Source organism: Thunnus maccoyii, chromosome 6 (genome assembly GCF_910596095.1).
Source record: "Thunnus maccoyii chromosome 6, fThuMac1.1, whole genome shotgun sequence".
NCBI lineage: Eukaryota > Metazoa > Chordata > Actinopteri > Scombriformes > Scombridae > Thunnus > Thunnus maccoyii.
Genome location: NC_056538.1, coordinates 22,060,858 through 22,081,888, shown reverse-complemented (window position 1 = coordinate 22,081,888; position 21,031 = coordinate 22,060,858). Strand labels below are relative to the sequence as shown.

The 21,031-nt window shown below is 39.2% G+C and overlaps 1 protein-coding gene across 4 annotated transcripts; it reads left to right on the top strand.

Moving 5' to 3' along the window:
* The first annotated feature begins 8,695 nt into the window (after positions 1–8,695).
* dyrk1ab (dual-specificity tyrosine-(Y)-phosphorylation regulated kinase 1A, b) lies at positions 8,696–20,779 on the top strand. Of its 4 annotated transcripts, none has more exons than XM_042413342.1 (12): positions 8,696–9,526; positions 11,379–11,448; positions 13,132–13,328; positions 13,633–13,725; positions 13,863–14,051; positions 14,289–14,436; positions 14,539–14,825; positions 14,966–15,112; positions 15,721–15,861; positions 15,999–16,302; positions 16,585–16,709; positions 17,146–20,779. In XM_042413342.1, exons 2-12 carry the CDS (start codon positions 11,439–11,441, stop codon positions 17,731–17,733), a joined length of 2,229 nt encoding a protein of 742 aa, XP_042269276.1. In that variant the 5' UTR covers positions 8,696–9,526; positions 11,379–11,438; the 3' UTR covers positions 17,734–20,779. The 4 variants fall into 4 exon arrangements, with proteins under 4 accessions (XP_042269276.1, XP_042269279.1, XP_042269277.1 ...); XM_042413343.1 differs by lacking the exon at positions 8,696–9,526 and adding an exon at positions 9,554–10,387; XM_042413344.1 differs by lacking the exon at positions 8,696–9,526 and adding an exon at positions 10,424–11,061.
* The last annotated feature ends 252 nt before the right edge of the window (positions 20,780–21,031 follow it).

Here is a 21,031-nt window from a genome sequence, read left to right as displayed (position 1 = left end):
TAGTAAAGGTACTTGAAGTCCTAGATTTTGAACCATGCCTTCCGCTGTTAATATTTGAGACACTGTCACCTGGCTTAATTTCATCATGTGTCATTCCAGGTAAGGCATCCTGCTCCTGATGTGAAGAAAATTTATTATCAAGATGTGGCTCATCCAATTCCAGACTTGGAGGATTTTCAAAATCCTTGTTGTTAAGTAGTCCCTCCAAGTTCTCCTTTCTTATATGTCCATGTCCGGACATATACCAGACCAGTCTGTCAGTCATTCATTTTCAGAGAGCCATTACTTTACATCCTCAATAAACCCTTGGTTATATTTTTTGATGCTTGTGAACCACGCATTTTGTTTCTGTTGCTCCTCCTGAGGTATTAAAGACATCAGTGACTCATGCAGTGAAATTGCGTCCTCCAGCATTTGCATCAAAAAATCAAGCTGAGCTTGCACTTGTAAAGCACTGGTGTCATTTTTCATGTGATCTTTCAATGCAGTGATGACACCCTTTATTTTATTCACTCTGGATTGGCATTCTTTCTGGAGCTTCTCAATTTTACACACCAAGGCCTTTTCAGTGAGGGTGACTGTTCTTCTGACATTTTCAGTATCAACTCCATTTTCAAGTGAAACAGCCTTTGATCCAATTATATAGACATTAACCAACAGTGCACACACAATAAAACTTAAAAGAGGATCCAAATCCGTGTCAATCATCCACATCCAACTTTTTGTTCACAAACGAATGATCCACTCATATCTCCACATATTAACTCAAACTTGAGCAAAAGCAGTAAATGCAACAATCAGCAACCACTGCATCCACAATATTCGGCAGTATCAATATTCAGACTGTACCCAAGCAAGAACAAACTTACAGTATGAGTTAAACATACTCTAGGTTGTTGTGCTGTGATCCATCCATGCACTAGTCCAGCAAGGCATCAGAAGATGAACGTGGGACTCCATGGCCAGTTTTCTGTTGACAATGTTGTAGCGACTATTAGAATGTGACAATTAGCCACTGAGAGGGCTAATGTAAGGAGGTCTGTCCAACACGCTGTGTCCAATTCAAGAGCATGAGTCCGTAGCTGTGTTAAAGTTGTTTATTGTAGACATGCACACAACATTTTTATGTTACAAAATGCTTCATATTAGTAAAACTTTCCTCAAGCTGAGAAAAGCGATTTAAAAATCTGTGACATCATCACAATGTAAAGTCTAAGGGCCAAGTGGGAACTCGCAGGCGGGGCCAGTGGGAGAAACACTTCTGTGCATATTCAGTGGGCCACACAACATGGAAGCAAACACAGAAGCCAGAAACTTTTTTCAAGTAGGTCTATCTGTGGACTCACAGTAGCTACATGACACATCCACTTGGTTAGGTTTAGGCATGACGAGGGGTAAGGTTAAGGGTAGGGTTAAGGGTCAGGGGGATGTGTCTTGTAGCATGCCATTAGAGTGACAACATTGGGGGGTTGTGTCATGTAGTAAAGTGGATGTGTCGTGTAAAGCTGAATTATACTTTCCACGTCTGCAAGTCCGCAAGGGTCCACTAGGGTCCACATGACGTAAATTTTGTGTATATAGGGTGTATGTGTAGGCTCTGTGCGGACATCCACGTACCTTCAATTTGTTGTGACCATGCAGTGACAACACTGTCTTCCTGTAGATGCCGATCTACTGCGTATGTGTTGAACGCGTCCTCCAAGCGGACTCCAGAAGGTAGTATAAACAGAGCTATTACGCATACATGGTGTCTGCAGCTGTCGCTTGGGAGTATACATGAAGCTTAAGTCTGCAAGACTGCAGATAAACCCTTCTCACTTTTTTTGGTGTATGCATCAGCTGGGCAATTCTTATTGGACTGAATGGTCGCCATTTTCGGTCCAGTATCCAGCTCCTATAATACATCCATGATCCAGATGGATGTAATGACAGCTCTCCAAAAGTGAAGCCAAAACATTTCGATGGCCCACTGGTGGCTGGCTGCAGTATAGGTCATAAATTCCGCCCCCTCCATGTTAGCGGATGGCACATGAGCCAAACTAAAATATCAAAGTACACGTCAAAATTTTTCCCAAAGCCAGTTTCTGTCATTTTAGGTAGTTCTTATCATGATGATGTTTGTCCAAGTGCTCATTTTTCTGATAAGTTTGTTTCTAATTAGTTATTTGACAATATAAAAAGAGGGTGTGATGTTATGAGGGGGGTGTCCTGTGGGCCGTCATCCTGCTGCCTGACTGACTGTACTGCGCAGGCTCTGGCTCCAAATGATGTCACACAAGCAAGATGGCAGGGTTAGGGGTCAGGAGTCAGGGGGGTGTGTCATAGCATGCTATGGACACAGCATCATGGGGGTGGGGGTGGGTAGTGAAGTAGGTGTGTCATGTAGTGAAATGGGTTTGTTGTGTAGGTCTGCAAGACTGCAGATGGACCCTTCTCAAAGGAAAAAAAAGATGGATGTGTAAATCTTTACTCTTGATTTAGAAATCTGTGTGCACAACCATGGTCTTGGATTCATAATCCGTGTCCTCTAAATAACGAATCCATGCAAGATTTGTAAATCGTGCCCTAAAATTTTTACATTAATTTTAAATATTGTAATATAATTATAATATTATTATTAATTATATTATATTTTTTTGTTTTTAAATAATTTTTAAATTTTCTAAATTGTCTTCACCCTATTTGACGCTTCATAACCGCATAAGCAGTCGCACCATTACTGGAAATCTCTCACATTGTCATGACACATAGTTTGGCTAACAAGTAGCCCATAAATCGTGTGCACAGATTTCTAAACCAAGAATACAGATTTACACATGGATCTTTTTTTTTCTCAGCTGAACCCAGGGGGACTCTGTAAAACATGGATAATGCTTGTTTTTGTTTTTTTTCCTGTGGGTTTTGAACATTAGGTGTGGTTTGACAGTCATTATGCATTAATCTTGCAAAACACTGTTTGCAGTCGCTTCATGTGCATTAGGGTCTCTGTGGTGGCCACTGAGATTTGTGTGTTGTGGGTTCACGCTGCATCTGCTGTGAACTGCTGTGAACTGCTACTGTGGGCTACAAGTTACAATTTGTGGTCCATCATTCACTGATAGCATTCACTCAAAGACACTGTATTGGATAGGCTACCCTCTGACTATAGCGTTGGGTTAGCAAATGAAAGCTTGTTGGCTAAGCAGCACCCCTTGCAAATAATGAAATGGAAGTGACCATGTTAAAATTTTTCAGAACCAGCGGATTTGGTGTATACAAGCTTTTAGTATTGTTTTGCTGTTGTTAAAGTAGTTGCTAGTACCTTTGAAAGTTTTGTTCTGTCTGAGGACTGAGAGTACAGTTAAAGATTCTTGGATAAAGGGGAGGAGGAATTTTAAAAAATCATAATTTTGGGGTGACATATGGCTCAGAACAGACGCAGGTGATAAACTTGATGACTTGATATTGACTAATCTGGGAAAGTAGGCAGAAGTGAACATCATTACTGCAGTTGCACCTCACTTGTAAACAAACCCTGTTGGGTATAGATCAGAATCAGAATCAGAATCAGAATCAGACTCGGTTTTACTGGCCAAGAATGTTGACATGTACAAAGAATTTGACTCTGGTTTCTAGTTTCTAGGTGAATTAACATTTTAAAAAGATAATATATGGGTTTAACTATGACCTGAAATGCCTACAGACAGCCCAAACTAGATTACAACCTTTGGCCACCTTTATATTTAACACATGAAATACTTAACTCATAATTCTTGCTGTTGCATGTTGAGAAATCCTGAGAAGGGGCAACCTTCTCAGGATCTTCTTCCCCCACCCTGGACATATATATTTTTTAAATCATAGATTCTGCAGTCAAGCATAGGGAATCTGGAACAGGCAGGTAAAACAGTTACCAGGTAATAGGCAATAGAAGTTATGAATTGATAGAACACAAACTCAGCACTGAAACATAAAAGGGAAAACTCTGTCTATACAGTGTGTGGACATCAACCACGAATGAAACGTTCAATATCTGCCATTAATGCATTCACATGTAGAAAAAACAACAACATTGAAAACATGGCTAAATTGGTAAGGAACTATTGCGCGATCAACCACACAATCAGCTTCAGGAAAAAAAATCATTCACCCATATGTTTTTACAGAGGCTAATGGGCTGTGTAACTAAACAAGCAAATGGCTTTCTGAATTGAACATATGATAAAAGCAACATATTTTTTACAAACCTGTCCACAAACATTGAGAATATCCTTGTAATCCTGATTAGGTTGTCATATTCTGCTTTAAAATAGGACCTGTATGCCTTTAGGTTTGTTTTGCCTAATGTTACCATGTAGAGGCCTTGGCAGTCCAATATCTGTGTCTGCCCAGTGTGGTCGTATAAGTTAAAATAATGTCTGGTCTATACTCAGTCAGAAGGGAAATTCTGGACTGGACAGCCATTTTTTAGGCAAAGCAGTGGTTAGCACTGTTGCCTCATAGAAACAAAGTCTTAGGTTTGAGTTCGTTGACCAGCTGGGGACTTTTTCTGTGGTGTTTTCATGTTCTCCCTGTGTTGACAAGGGTTTACCTGTATAGTCAAAAGACACAAAGTTTAGGTGGATTGGAAACTCTAAATTTCCCAGCCTACCCTGAACTGAATATGTGATTTCTTAAGAGAAATGATGGATGAATGGATGGATGGTTGGATGGACACTTGTGATTTGCCTAAATTAGCCATGACTGTTGCACAATCAGTGTAAATTGAGCTGTTGTTGCTGGATAGTAAAGTTATTGGTAGCATCTGACCTTATGATGAAAAAAAATCACTTCTATGAATGAGGCCTGAGACTGACAGGAAGAGCCATAGTAACATGTGGACACATTTGAGGAGAAAACATTTGTAGTGGCAGTGAATATTCATAGCAAATGTTTGGAGATAGAGAACTTATGAGCAACTATGGCACTCAATTTATTTCCCAAAATTTGGGAGGTCCCTTAAAGTTGATTGAGAGAAATATATATCATTCTGCTCCACTAATGGATCAGTGAAAACATTTGTACACAGCATGAAACAGGCCCAGAAGGCTTCACAATGACAGGGCTCTCTTCATCAGCCACTGAACAGTTTCCTGCAATCTCATAGAAATGCCACACATACAACCCCAAAAGATGTTCCCGTAACACTCCTTATAAAAACTAAGGATACACTGATTGCATGTTGAGGCAATGATTGATTAGGCTCCCATTGGCAGCGGTACTGTACTGGTATATTGGATAAAAGTATCCCTGATTTAAAAAAAAATACCAGCTTTGACCGACTCAAACCACCTAGTACAAAAAATGCTATACAACTGAAACATCAAACCAGTTTGAGAGATGCATGCAAAGAGTAAAAGAAGTGGTTACCACCCTTGACATCATGTACTGCCACGTAACCACAAAAATTGGCCAAAATGGCTCAGACAAGTCCCAGGCTGTCACATGGCTGTACAGTGCCTCTGGAAGCTCCACCAGCAGTGGTGGAGTTGGTGACAGTAGTGCACTGGAGCCAACCATGAGTTGCAGCTGCCAAGGCAGACATGATGCTTGAGAATCAAGTCTCTGTCCTATATGATAATAAGAAACGACCACCTGATTGTCGAGTGCGTGGATTGCTGGTAGCAGCTACGTCCATTTTTTCTTTCTGTGTCTAAATTCAATGGACAGTCCTAACTATTAAGAGAAGGAAAGGCCATCATGATGCCCTCTGCTCTTTGGATTCAGAATTGCCCATCAAAATTTTGAAATGGCTTGCAAGTCTTTGAGGTAGCATTAAAATGCAATGGGAGAATACACTTTTAATTGATATTTTTCCAAACCACAATTTGCAGTAGTGACATCACTGCCTTGGTCCACTCATATTTTCCCACAAAAAACAAAAACAAAGCTGCAGTTATCTATATATATATAGATATTTATGTAAACGTAGCCACTGAATAGTTTCAATGTAACACTTAAGTTTATAATAATTAAAAAAGTGAGATTTTGCATACAACCAGCAGATGTCCTACATTGACACTTATCACAGATGTCATACAAGGACCTCTTGTGACTGAAGGATTTGGGGGAAATAATGCCAACTGCCCCATATGTTGCTTAACTGTCAAAATAGTCTGAAATGGAGTAGATATTTAAAGTCCCCCTCCACTCAAAAATGTGTATTGCTTATTGTTACCTCAGTTGGATGTTTGACCTTGAATGTGCAGAATGATCTATGTGCAGAGTTTGATACTAGAAGGTTGTTTTCATATCCACCTGCTGGTGATGAAAGTTTCTCTGTGCTCACCAAAATTCTAAGTTTAAGGCATGATGTTTCACAATACAACTTGTTTAGAAGCCAATCATGGTCCAGTATTCAATTTATTCAAGTGTGATGTGGAGACTTCAAACCTCAAATGCACATACACTAAGAATGGACTTTGCAGTGAAGTAGGAGGCATCGTTTGTCCAGTAGTTAAACTTTTGAAATAAAAAATATAAATATATTTTTTAAATGAGGGAAAGAGAGAAGATTTTATTTAAAGCATTTTAACAAGATAATTGAACTTTTTTTTGTGGAAAAACTTAGATACAGATTATTATTAAAGGTAGAGTATTTTATATACATCTTCAAACATATCTGGAAGGGATCTTTAAGGAAAGCAAAGATTACCTTCCACAGAATGCTTTTAATAAATAGCTATAAATTAGACTTAGAGTGGTACAGCAGACCATTGCAACATGTCCCAATCAGTTTTGAGTGTGATTTCTTGTGCACATACTGCACTGACTTTATGATGTTTTCAGTAATTGTAGGTACACTATATTGCCCACTGGTTTAATTTATCCAACAGTTCCAATGTTGGATAAGTGTACCAACAGTTACTCTTGTTTTTAACCTTGCTCTAACTTTTAACCTGAAGTTTGAAGCCTAAAGGTTGTGGCAAGTAGTTGTTTAGAAAAATACACTGAGTTTAAGAGAGGTGACAAACTAAATATATGTCACTTTAATGTTTGCATATGTTTGTTTTTGTTTTTTAAAAAGTTTGCAACAAGTAAACAAGAATAGTTTCACTACACACATTTTCCAATGCTTAGTTTAAGCCTTGCATAACATGAATATATTAATTTACATTGCGCAAATATGTAACATGAAAATGTTTAGGCCTATAATGTGATTGTGTCACTGTTATGTTATTGTATGATACTGTAATCATTGTACAGTTTTTACTATCTTATAGCACAAAATAATGTTACACAGGTCACCTGGGGAAGTTACCTTTTTCATGAATCCAACTTGTTTCACAAGGTCTTTACATTTCTAGCCCTTAAAAGTTTTTTGTCTATATGTATTCACAAGTCAGACAAGTCTTGCAAGTGTTATCCACTAGCGAGACTTGTCTGGCTTGTGAGACTACCTGTGCCTGTACTAGTGTCAGAGCAAAAGCTTTACAAACATTCTTTCCTCTGAGTTGCATGACTCAACAATTGCAATTAAATGTCTTATATAAATCAAGAATTTGCTGACTGTATGAAGAAAAACATGGATAAATGTACTATTTAATCAGTATATATGCTTTCAAACACTGAATCAAAGAAAAGGACAAGTGAGCAATGTTTGATGAGGCTTTCCTCAGGGAACAGTAATTTCTGCCAGGCCAGGACATTACACATAATGCCTGTTTGCCTAAATACCTATGCTAAATAAAAAAAAGCACAACTACATGTTATGCAAAGTTTTAAATCCATTGTAACCATTTCTTTATGTTGTGCATAAACACACAGACATGTACAAATAGACATGTTATTGGAGAATGGTAGTCTTTAAATTAAAAAAGCAAAAAATGAAATATTCTAAAAGTGCCATAATATACATGTATGTTAAGAACTCATAACTAGAACAAATTTACTTAAAATATCTAAGGAAAGATCTGTAAGGTCTGTGGAGTATGTATTTATTCATTTTGTGAATTTGAGGCTTTTTATATTTTTGAATTAAAAATTTCAAAAGGTTGGTAAATTATGAGCCGACTCAAGTATTGTAGACTCAATACTAATACTTAAATTTGAGAAGAAAGCTTTGATACAGCATTTTTAGACAATCCTGTTGGCAAATCAGATTTACAGAAAGTATGTGGAACAGTTATAGCCAACAGTTATGTGAATAAATACATTATTATTATTATAAGGCCTACTATTATTATTATTATTAGTGGTGTGTAGTAGGCTAAATTATTTTATTATTAATATTATTAATTCTTTTTGCTTTCTGGCCAAAATTACCTGGTAGGGAGTGTGTTTGGGGGCTATTGACCTCAGTAATTCTAAAATCTATAGCTCTGTAAATTATTTTTGGTTAAATTTTCTTCAAATCCCCAAAGAAATCAGAAAAAACACACAGGCCAACATAATGTAGACTGCCAGACTACTATACTATCTAAGTAGTAGCCTATTGTGGTATCACAAGAGCAAAGTTACCATCATAATAGGTTATGGTGGTTTCAAAATTGGAAATATAAACATAGTCTGACGGTATATATCTTCGCCGGCCGGTAGCAACAGGCCAAACACTGTTAAAAAAAGACAGACAGGGACAACACTGGAGTTATGTGTCCTGTAACTCTGGCCAGTTAGATTTTATTCGTCATTGGTACATCCGGGTACTTTATTTTTTTTGATTGACAGTTGCCATGGCAACAAGCTAGAGCATCGCCATTTTGTCAGGAGGGTTTTTTTCCCCAGCTCAGTCTTTTCAAATGTTCTCCCTTCCCGCCGGAATAATGCTGTCAGTGGATGTATATTTGACGTTTTTGGATAACGAAATGCGTCTAGTGGATCGGATTATGAAGATCAAGAGGCCGACGTTTTAACATAGTTGAAATAATTAGGCGGCGCCGCACTAACTGAGTTGTCCGTGTCTCTGGTCCACCGGGCCGGTTCACTGCGCAGGTTTGGACCGCGCGCCATTTTGTGAAAATTGACACAAAAATTCCTAACCAAAATTATCAGAGGACACGGTTTCTGTTTCATGTTTGAAACACTCCGAATTTAACTGTATTGTCGCGTTTATCGAAGTGGCCGACGCTAAATTTTTGCAAAGACAGCGTTAAAATCAGAATTTGGCATACCGTTTATTCAGCGGTAGCTAGAGTCGTTAGCTTGAGGCTAGCCAGGGCAGGTAGCTAATGTTAGCTGCGTTCATTTTGTCAACTAGCGAGCCAGTTCGCTAAGGTTAGCTAGTAAGTTATGCGTGCTAGTTAACGTTAGCATGTTGCTAGTCATCAGCTGATAGAAACGTTAGTCAAAAGTTGCTTCGATCGCCGATGTTGTTCATTAAAGCTTGGGATATGAAAGGCGTATTAAATCTGGCTGGCGAGTTATTTTAGAGTTTGCCGGTCAGAGGAAGGGGATCGGATTTAACGTTAACATTACTCGCTAACCGTGCAGGGAGGGGAGAATCTCAAGCTGGATAAGTTTCCTCATCATACAGGTTATTGGACTTTAAATGAAGATCGTGCCATCAGAGGTGAGCAATTATATTTTTTCTCTTTGACATCAGCCTTCATCGGCTCAAAAAATGCACGTTAACGTTTTCGCAGATGTATATAAATGTAACTCGAATGGTTCACAATGATGGACGCGACAGTGAAGTTGAGGACGGTAGCTTATGGTATGGCGGCTAGCTAACATTTTGTGGCGGTGCCGACTCCGCTGAAGCCAGCGGTAACATTTGCTTCCAGTCAGTAGGTCAACGGACTCATTTTAATGTCGGATGGGAACAGCTTTCCGGCTGGCTGTGGACTAGAAGGTGCAGCGGATTGTGTGGGCTTGGACGGAGAGTCATGCTGGCACGGTGTTAACGTTACAGCTAACGTTAACCCTGCGATATTAGACAGTGTCATTGTACGATTGAAGCAAATGTTGCCGTGTAAGCTAACAGCCCCGTTTGATTTACTGTCAATGCAATGTCTGATTTTATTAATACTAGATGTGTAGGTTGGGTTTTAGAGTTAGACGGTACGGGAGCTCACCTAGCTAACCTGGCTAACGCCTGATAGCTAATTCGGCTAACCTGGCTAATGGTTAACGATGACTTGTTGACGAACCAGCTGAATGGGCCCCACAACCCGCTGGCTGAACACAGCGTCACTAGCTAACGTTGGATTGGTGAGAGATATGCTTGCTTGTCCCGCAGTTTTTTCAGGGTAACGGTAACGACGACAACGTTAGCTAGTTAGACTGCTAACGGTAACGTGAGCCTGAATACGTTTGTCATTTATACGAGGAATTGGAGGCACACACGGACGTTATGTAGCAAGAGAGGACGCAAATTAACACTGAATATGCTTTCTAAATTCCAACCATGACGAGATCTACCCCATCATCTGTAAGTATAGAGCCACTCGGGCACCGTCTTTATACACGAAGGTTAGGCTTTTAATTGTTTTGGATGGGTTACATTTCATTCAGCTTTGAAACGGATCTAATCAGTTGGGCGTGAGAAGATGACACATAGGCTTATTACAGAGGTCTTTAGCCAACACTTATGATATGATACAGCTACTAATAGCAAGCTAGCTGTCGTTATATTTAGACCTAAATAGGCCCGTTTATGCCGTGATGAGTAGAGCCAGGAAAGGAACTGTTCATGTGTCAGTACTGAAAATGAAGAATAATCAAACGTTTGGGAGAGTTCAGAGCTACAAGTGCGCTTTCAAAATGGCTTTGTGGTCAAATAAAGCTTGAATTTTGCCAAAAGGGTTAGTGAATTATAAAAAGTCAAATTCACCTGATAGTTATGTCAGTCTGATATCACGTATTATGTTTGTAAAATGGGCTCAAACCAAACTTTTTCAGCTCTTTGTGAATTTGCATAATCTTATACAGTAATTTCTCTTAGGTCAGTTGGGCTCTGACTACCAATTACCTATTGAAAAAAGTCTATAAGGTTCTCAAATCCACTACAATATAAAAAAGTAGATTGTCTATGGACATGCTGAGAAGGAGATCCAGTGCTGTGAAGTCCACAACAATATCAATCCTGATTTGTTTTGTTAATTGGTAGGTAGTTTGTGTCTATTTGTTTTTAATAGTTTCACACAAGAGCTTCAGGCCTTCTGTATTTTGAAAGTTTAATTGCCTACGCTTTAACTACTTTTGACTCTTGCCCTACAAGATGCTCACCTTTTTTGAATTTTAGCTATATTTTTTAATTCCTCGATATGTTGATATATTTGCCCCTAGCACACAAAGTTTTGGGGGTGTCGTCTGTTCTTAAGGGGTCATCTGTCCCTTCCTCTCAACTAAAGTTTAACCACTATGAAGTTAAATCCCACCAAAGATGCACAATGATAATGATCTGTTTTTATTCTTTGTAGTGGGTTGTGGTTTGCTGCTGGACTCTCCTCCCAGGATGATATGAAATTTTACAGGAGACGATGCATCCAGGTTAGCTGCTATATATTAAGCCTTAACCCTTTGGTGGGAAGTGGTGAACCTAAGATCTCCTTCTCTTTAACTTATTTTGCTGTTTTGAATTTTGCTTCCAGGCTCACAAATGTGAGGTCATTCTTATGTGGGAAAAAGTCAAACAATTTCTTAAGCATTATAAAGACTGGTCAATACAGTATATTACACTTACATTTAATGTAGTTTAACTTTTAATCTAACAGAGCTTAAAATGATTAAAATTTGTTTTACATCATTGTCTTCAGGTCACAGCTGAACAAGCAGGAAAATAAAGACAACTAGTCATGACAAATCAGTCTTATTGCTTTAAATCTGTGTGTGTGGATAAAAAGTATTTTAAAAAAAGGTTAAAATTGAAATTATTAGGTTTAGGCTTAGCTAAATTATTGTCAGTATATTTGGGTAAACATGAGATTTATTATTTTTATTATTATTATTATTATTATTAATAATAATAATAAAAATAATAATAATAGTAAGTGTGTGTGTGTGTATATATATATATATATATATATATTATATATATACATATATACACATATATATGTGTATATATATATATAATATAATCTTGGTTTCTTAAAATACAGCCCTTGCCTGTGCTCTATCATCTTACAGTTCCTCTTATTTCTGTCAGTGGATGTGTATTTTTTCCTTTTCCAAAGCTGGGTCAGCTTTCTAACGCTCTCAGATGGAGTGCAGGTTTTGGGCTGTGCAGCTATTTTGCTGTCAGGCTCTTGTGTTGAAAGCAGCGTCTAAGTGTGCCAAAGTTCAATTTTATTTCTTGTTTATTTCTTGTTTTCTCATTGGAAAATGGGAGCAGCTCTGCCCTGGCAACAAAAGTAGGCTATTTGCATACTGCGTTGTGATTGGTCTGTGCATTGATGGGCTTGCCAAATCACGCTGTATCTCTGTGGTGATAGGCTATGCTAATTAGGTGCTGTTGCTGGGATTCTGAATAGTGGTTACTGTGTAGCACTGGTGAATTGTGTTGTCTGGTGAGAGATGCTGATAGCTGAACATGCTATTTAATAATTTTTTGATTCCTTCTGGCTTAAAATGAAGGATGATTCACTGTACAGTGTGGAGATGCTTTATTTTCACCCCTTTTTACTGTTAAACCTGCTGTTTTGCTCCTTTTTCTTCACAAAGGTTGATATATTACTGTTATATTTTATTTTGTGGTTATTCTTTGATGCATTTTTACGTCTTTACATGTTATACAAAAGACACTATGTATTAACCTGACATTTCTCTCAACAATGAATTTATCCTTGTTATTGTTCTCCACATCTCATGATCATTTTGTCTGTTTTAAAGTGTGATCTTAATAATTTCAACATACATGTAAATATTACAAATGCATAATTTGCATTTTGCATATATTTCTATCCCTTAAAGGTAAATTAAGACATTTTAGGTTGAGAAAAATCCTCACTGGTTAAATTTAGCAGCAAATAATGCCTATTTATATGAAATGTGCACAATATGTAGCAAGTATATTTTCCTGTTTTGTTTTTGGGCCATAATCTCTTGTGTGGAAGAGGAAATACAGCAATTCTACATTAAGATTATTACCCTTTTTGCATCTTTCTGGGTTTTGTTGTATGTCATGTTGAGTTAAGTTAATATGCAACTCATGGCAGTGTTAATTTCTTCCAGGAGGAGAGACTTCAGCATGCAAACCTTCGTCCGTCCGGCTTGCGCCCTCTTTTTCTTTACACACTGCTGGTCTTCAGATGGCTGCTCCAATGCCCCATACGCACCAGCAGTACAGTGACCGCCACCAGCCAAGCACTGACCAATCTGTTACGGTCTTACCGTACAGCGACCAGACACCACAGCTCACTGCCAATCAGGTACACTAACAGGGTTACTACCTACACATGCTTCTCTTGGATTTCTTTTATTCTTAAAGTGTGGTGTTACAAGAATTGCAATACTGGTGTGATATGAAAGTCTACTTCCTTTTTTGCTGCTGTCACCAGGCAGAGTAGCTGCTTGTCAAATGTTTTTTTTCAGTCTAGCCATTTAATATTGTGCAAAATTTATTGTATTAGATTTAATGAACAGCCTCTAAGATTTAGTAAGAGCCTTGTTACTTACCAAGGCACTGTGCATATTGTTTATGAAATTTTGTGATTTTCCCTTTTGATACTTCAGAGGCACATGCCCCAGTGCTTTCGTGACCCAACTTCAGCTCCCCTGAGGAAGCTCTCCATTGACCTTATCAAAACATACAAACACATCAATGAGGTTAGTTTTGTTTTTCTTTAAATGCTTCTATCTATATAATCAATTTTATATTGTTAATATTATTGGAATTGTAAAGATTTTATATTACATGAAACATCTTCAGGTATGATCATGTGAACTGTTTTGTTAATTTATAGGTGTATTATGCAAAAAAGAAGCGACGGCACCAACAGGGTCAGGGTGAAGACTCCAGTCACAAAAAAGAGAGGAAAGTCTTTAATGATGGCTATGACGATGATAACTATGACTACATCGTCAAGAATGGGGAGAAGTGGATGGACCGCTATGAGATTGATTCCTTGATAGGAAAAGGATCCTTTGGACAGGTGCTTACTTATAAATTACACACACACACACACACACACACACATACACACACACACTCTTGGGTGAGTATATGATGGAGAAAATTGTTATTAAGTTGGATAATTGTGATTTCTAATGCCACCAACTGAAGGTTTTTCATATTTAGTCAACTTAATAGGTGTTAATGTTCATTATCATAATAACTGTTCCAGTTTAACTTTGGGAAAGAAATTAATGTTTTTTGTTGGCATCTGTAGGTCGTGAAAGCATATGACCGTGCAGAGCAGGAATGGGTTGCCATTAAGATCATCAAGAACAAGAAAGCTTTCCTCAATCAAGCCCAGATTGAAGTGCGCCTCCTAGAGCTCATGAACAAACATGATACCGAGATGAAATACTACATCGGTAATTAACTCTTGCAATCTGCCTCAAATGTGACTAGACATAAAATAAATGAGGGCTTTCCTTTACTTTGACTAACATCGGTACAATTTGGTTCTTTTGCAGTTCACCTAAAGCGTCACTTCATGTTTCGGAACCACCTCTGCCTCGTGTTTGAGATGCTCTCATATAACCTGTATGACTTGCTCCGAAATACCAACTTCCGTGGCGTCTCACTCAACCTCACTCGGAAGTTCGCCCAGCAGCTATGCACGGCGCTGCTCTTCCTGGCCACGCCTGAGCTCAGCATCATCCACTGTGACCTGAAGCCTGAGAACATCCTCCTCTGTAACCCCAAGAGGAGTGCCATCAAAATAGTGGACTTTGGCAGTTCATGCCAACTGGGACAAAGGGTATCTAGCTGCAGTTATCCTTATCAGCAACCCTATGAGTGCATGCAAGAATGGCTCTGATAATCTATGATGGTTGGTGTGTTGATTCTAAGCAAAGGTGTAATGAGGAGAATCTAAGTGCCTATGCTTTCTTTTTGTAGATATATCAATATATCCAGAGTCGCTTCTACCGTTCCCCAGAGGTGCTGCTGGGAATGCCCTATGATCTGGCCATTGACATGTGGTCCTTGGGTTGCATCTTGGTAGAGATGCACACTGGAGAACCTCTCTTCAGCGGAGCCAATGAGGTATAAGGCCAGAAAACATTGAACTGAAATATTTACTCATATTTCTGTGTTGTTTTTTGTGATATATATTGTAATATAATTGAACATTCTTTCATTGATATCAACTATTATGTGTGATCCCACATTAAAAAATCTGAATTGTATGTACATGTGCATGTTCCCATTCACTTGAATGAGAAAGTATGTCCAAACGTTTGACTGGTACTGTATATTCAAAAATATTTGAAATGGTGGAATTACTTCACAGTAGACAAACATCCAAAGGTGCCCTGAAACAATGTTCAACTTTCACTTAATGTCTAGCTTACAAAACTTGCGAGTTTCGCAAGTGAAGTTCACAAGTCTGAAACATATCACACATCACACAGTTGTCAAATATGTTGTTGTTGTAATTGTGGCCGCCTTCCTCAGCCTATATGTTTTGACCGTTAACTCATCTTGATTTAACATTTGATGGCATTTAACTTCACATATAATGGATATAAAACTGTATTTACATGTGTTGACTTTTAAATTGCAAAAATACCATATAAATACCATTTATGAGTTTTGCCTTGTGGTTTCCTCTGACAGCACATGTAGTAACTTTATTAATAACAATTTCCCAGGTGGACCAGATGAACAAAATAGTTGAGGTTCTTGGTATCCCGCCTAATCACATAATGGACCTAGCCCCAAAAGCCAGGAAGTTCTTTGAGAAGCTTTCGGATGGTACATGGAGTGTTAAGAAGACCAAAGATGGCAAAAGGGTGAGCTCATTTCTTTGCAGCTCTTCTGATATCCTTTTGTGTTGTGATTATTATTAAAACCAAGGTAGTAAGTGTTAAGAAATACAGAGGTCTCTGGTGTGCAAATCTCTTAATCTTTTCTACTTTGCCTTAAATAGTATAAACCTCCAGCCTCGCGGAAGCTCCACTCCATCCTGGGTGTGGAGACAGGGGGTCCAGGTGGCCGACGGGCGGGAGAGTCTGGCCATGCTGTTGCTGACTACTTGAAGTTCAAGGACCTGATCCTCCGGATGCTGGACTATGACCCTAAGAGCCGCATCCAGCCCTACTATGCCCTGCAGCACAGCTTCTTCAAGAAGACTGCGGATGAGGGGACCAATACAAGTAGCAGCGTGTCTACAAGCCCCGCGTTGGAGCAGTCCCAGTCTTCAGGAACCACCTCCAGCACCTCCTCTAGTTCAGGTATCTGCCACCTGAAACCTCTAACAGACATATCGCTTCACTGTAATTAGGAGTATTGATAAAGTAAATTTGTAAAACTTGGCATCAGTAATGTGACCTGTAGCAAATAAAGAGTAGGATAAACCCTTTATTTATTCAAATGTACCTCACTGTTGAACTTAAAACATTGAAATGCGTGTCGTGTGCTTTAGTCAACGTTTGCTTAGCCTGTTTTATCATTTGACATATTTTATGTGATGTTGTTATGGCTGCATTTCTGTGACACTTCTATTTACCCCTCAGGAGGGTCATCTGGGACAAGTACCAGTGGCAGAGCAAGATCAGACCCTACCCATCACCACTTGCATAGTGGAGGACACTTTGGCACAGCCATGCCTGCCATTGATGGTGACAGCCTCTGCCCACAGGTCGGAAGAAATAAGTCGAGTCACTAATGTAGTGTTCATTTAAAATTTCAAGTGTTTTTATTCCCTTTTCTTCTTAATATTGGTACATTTTTACTAATTTAGCATTAACTCAAATGCCACAGTAGTAGAAGCATGGTATGTGATTATTAAAACTTCTTGATATCAGTCTTTAAAGAGTTGATGAATTCATTACTAATTGACCTATATAGTTTAAGTTGCTCTTGATTGTTGTTTATGGTCTTGGTCTAATAAAAGACAGCAGTAAAACTCCAAAACTGCTGTCTCTCTATTTCTTAACATCAATAAAAATTGAAATTAAGTGCCCTTAAGATGTATCATGAAAAAGGAGAGATTCTCTATAATGTCTGTCAGGCCTTACCTCGAGGAATGATTAACTTCAGACAGGTGACCCTTGTTATTTGCTTGACATTAACAGGCAAGACAGCCTTACCCACCCCCGCTGGTGTGGGGAGGTGGCGTCGGACCAGAGTCAGTCACCGGAGAGACCCACCCAGTCCAGGAGACCACCTTCCATGTTCCCCCTCAGCACCCTAAGGCCCTGCATCCCCACTCACATACTCATCACCACCATGGGCAGATGATGGCTACACGGCCACGCCCACGCCACTACACCTCCCCGACACACAGCTCCTCGACACAGGACTCCATGGAGGTGGTTCATGGCCATCTGTCTATGACCTCCCTGTCTTCCTCTGCCTCCTCTTCCTCTACATCGTCCTCTTCCACTGGGAACCATGGCAACCAGGCCTACCAGCTCCGCCATTTGCCCGCCGGAGCCCTTGACTTTGGTCAGAATGGTGGGCTGAGCATGGGGCTAGGTGCCTTCTCGAACCCACGGCAGGAGACTGGCATGGCAGCGCACCCTGCATTCTCCATGGGCACGAACACAGGGCCTGCCCACTACCTAGCGGAAGGCCACCTGGGCATGAGGCAGGGCATGGACCGGGAAGAGTCTCCAATGACTGGAGTGTGTGTGCAGCAGAGTTCTATGGCCAGCTCGTGACTGCACTGACATTTGGCTGTGTGTTCCCCCTGTGCGTCATTTTTAAGGTGGTGTTTTTTACTACAAGGTGTGTTGAGAACAAAAGCTGCTCACGTCAGAAGGGAGATATCACTGAACCGCTACTACAGAGAAAAACCTTTGTTAAAAAGTATATATGTAATTTTCATCAGTTTTTCTTTTGCAATCATTAGGCACAAAATAATACTGCAGAGTAACCATAGTGAGATTGAGACATCCATCTTACCATTTCACCAGTTTCATGTAACCACCAAGTAATCACCATATGGTATTATGTGGCAAAATCTTATGAGGAGCATTTCAGAGCAAAGTTTGAAGCTGTTTTGCAGGTAGCTGTTGGTGATGAAATGCTTGGCGTCCTCTTTTCGTGGACTGCCTGACATTACTGTTCCACTGGTTCTTAATTATTTTGCCCTTTTTAAGTGAAATTTCACGTAAAAGCTGCTTGTAAATCCTGTAGCTTGACAATGAGGGGAAGTGTTTGCGGTGATATTTCTTGTTGTTGGTCGGTATTGTGTAACTCTGTTAAAGGGGAGCACATAGCAGTGGAGTCCCTATAGCGTGTGCTGGCCGGGTGGAGAGGAGACCCCGCAGGTGGATACTGACACCAACCGGGGTCGAAGGAGAGGGAAGCACCACCCCTCAGGCCTAGAGGCCCCCGTAGTCCTGCAAGCTGCAACCGGGCCCGGCACAGACGAGAGCAGCGATGGGCACGGGAGACGAAAGGATCCAGCCCAGTGAAAGGAAGACAGTCAGTGGCTGGTTCTAAATAACCCTTTGGCCTTATGACTCATGGACTTGGAATGGGATGGAGCTGGACATTATCATTTGAATTAAGATGGCTTTTCTCTATTTTTCTCTCTAGACAGCCCTTAATTCTTTAAGGAAATTAAAACAATTTAGAAAAGGTAAATAAGAATGGTAATTTGAGGCCTTTCTCGACAAAGATTTCTTCTTCAGCAGGGCCCCACATAACAGGGTCTTATTGTACACAACAACCTCCTAAACATTACTTCCTTGAAAATCTTATTCACTGGTTAAGGATTTTGCAGTGGAAAGAACTATTCCAGAGTCTACCCTTTTATGTTTTTTGTTATTTTTCCCTTTTGCATGTAGTTCCTCATCAGAACCACCTGCACAAGTCTCTCCATCCAAAACATGGAAACTGAAGAAAAAAATGAGTTAAGTGACTGCCTTTTTTCTCCTCAAATTATGCTGTGAATTTTACAAGAATTTATTTTCCCTTTGGATATGTTTTTATACCAAAGCAGTTGTTTTATAGCATATAGGTGTCTGTAACCAATAATGTAGCAGTTCACCACTTTGACGCAAAGTTTATCAAGATCTTATTTTAACGTCAATACAAACAGCTGCAATATATTACTTTAGCAAAACTGGAGACCGTTGTTGAGACCGTTGGCTATTGTGTATTCTGGCCAGATTTGTTTGCAACGTTTTACCAAAACTGTTTCCATATTAATTGGTAGATTATTTTGGGAGTCTTTTAAAAACTTTGGTATGTTAGAGAATTTGGTAGTTACTCTGCAGGCTCCGGAGTAGCAAGATAGAAGCTGATGGTTAAAAAAAAAAAAAAGGAGACTAATGCGTTCTATTTCTGTGTTGTCGTTTTTCTTTTGCCCCCATCATACTATTTCAAAGGGTTTTGCTGCCTTTCATACATCATTTGGTCAACTTGGCTAGTTTCTGCCGTGAAGCAAGACTTTATGTCATTTTCTTGGCAGGGTAAGGATAATTGTGGCAAATCAGTTTGTGTTGAATGGTATTGTTCTGATTTGGTAGGGCAGATCCCCATGATTGTTGTCCTATTCAAAGGGAAAGGGTGTCCGTCAGCCCACAATCACATGCTTTGCCTAGGCAGACATGCATGTCCTCAAAACATTACAGTCAATAACCAGATTTTTTTTTATATCAGGGATTTTGAAGTGCTTTCTTTCTTCTGTTGCTCATTTTACCAGTTTTGAAATTAGAGAGAAAACCTGCTCACAGCCACCGTTCAAATTAAGGGCAGGCCACAGGTCATGCTGTTGTCATTTTAAAGGAGAAACCATCATAAGAAATCATGCTTGGTATTTCCACAAACACAAATGTAAAGCTACCTATATTGAGATTGGGGTTTTATCTGGATGTCAAGGTTAATTGCAAATTTGCAATCATTTTTCATACCCCGCAGAATTTGAGACATTTAGAAATTGCCAGTGGTTTTTATTACTGGCACTCATACTGGTACTAAACATTCCAAAAATAAAGACTGAAAAAGAAAAAAAAATTGACTGCAGTGACTCGTAAGTGTGCGCCTATTTCAGATCATGCTGATTGACCTCTTATTTAGAGCAGTTGTCATGAAATGCAGCCCCTTTTTAATAGTTGAAATAGAATTTATGTATATATTTATATTTTTTTAATAAAGGAAGTATAGAACTCACTACCTTGCTCCTGCTGGTATGTTGATTATGTTTGTCAATTTGGTGACCATTCAGTGGGCAGGAACTCCTGTTTTCTTAGTGGCAAAACCTTGCCTTTTGGCAAAGGTACTTGACTACATCAGGACAACACTATGAGGTAGGGTTTGAATCAAACAGGGAAAGCTAGATCTTCAAACCTTAATAATTTTCACAGGGTATATTGTAAGTGCATGTACATCACAAACCTTACTTTTTGGTTATATGAGAAGCACATGGTTGAAAAAAAGGTTCCATCTTTCATAAGCCTGTTCAGTTTGTGGGTTATACACAAACACGTATACTTGTTGACATATCTGAACACCCAACAGAAGTTGAAATCCTCTTATTTAATTTGGATTTATCCTTTTCATTTTTTGATTTCACATTTTTTCACTTTTTTTGTACATGCAACATGCACTATAGAATTGAACAGCATGGGGGAAAGGATAAGTCCATGTATCCACAGATTGTAAGATCTAGTCAAGACTTTGCTGTGTTTATGACAATGCCCTTTGTATTATATTAAGACAGTCTTATGTATGATATATAAAAAGAAGTTAATTGAATTGCTCTGTGTGTCTTTATTGTTCTCTGCCAACTCCATTTACATTAGCTACTGTCAAAGAAATGTTCACTATTCACCCCTAGTAACATAATAATACATAAACTACAAAGATGCATCATCACACAGCGCTTTTCTCTCTTCCTGACATAGCTAATGACGTGAATGTATAAAACGCTGACGATGTAAGCAGAAATACAATAACCTTTCTTATCATCACATTTTATAAAACAAGAAGTCACTCTCTTCTACGCCC

Excerpts from the sequence above, each read along its gene's own strand:
- dyrk1ab (XM_042413342.1), top strand. Across the intron at positions 13,329-13,632 it reads CACAGCTCACTGCCAATCAG|AGGCACATGCCCCAGTGCTT; the intron begins GTACACTAACAG and ends TTGATACTTCAG. Across the intron at positions 15,113-15,720 it reads TCTTCAGCGGAGCCAATGAG|GTGGACCAGATGAACAAAAT; the intron begins GTATAAGGCCAG and ends ACAATTTCCCAG.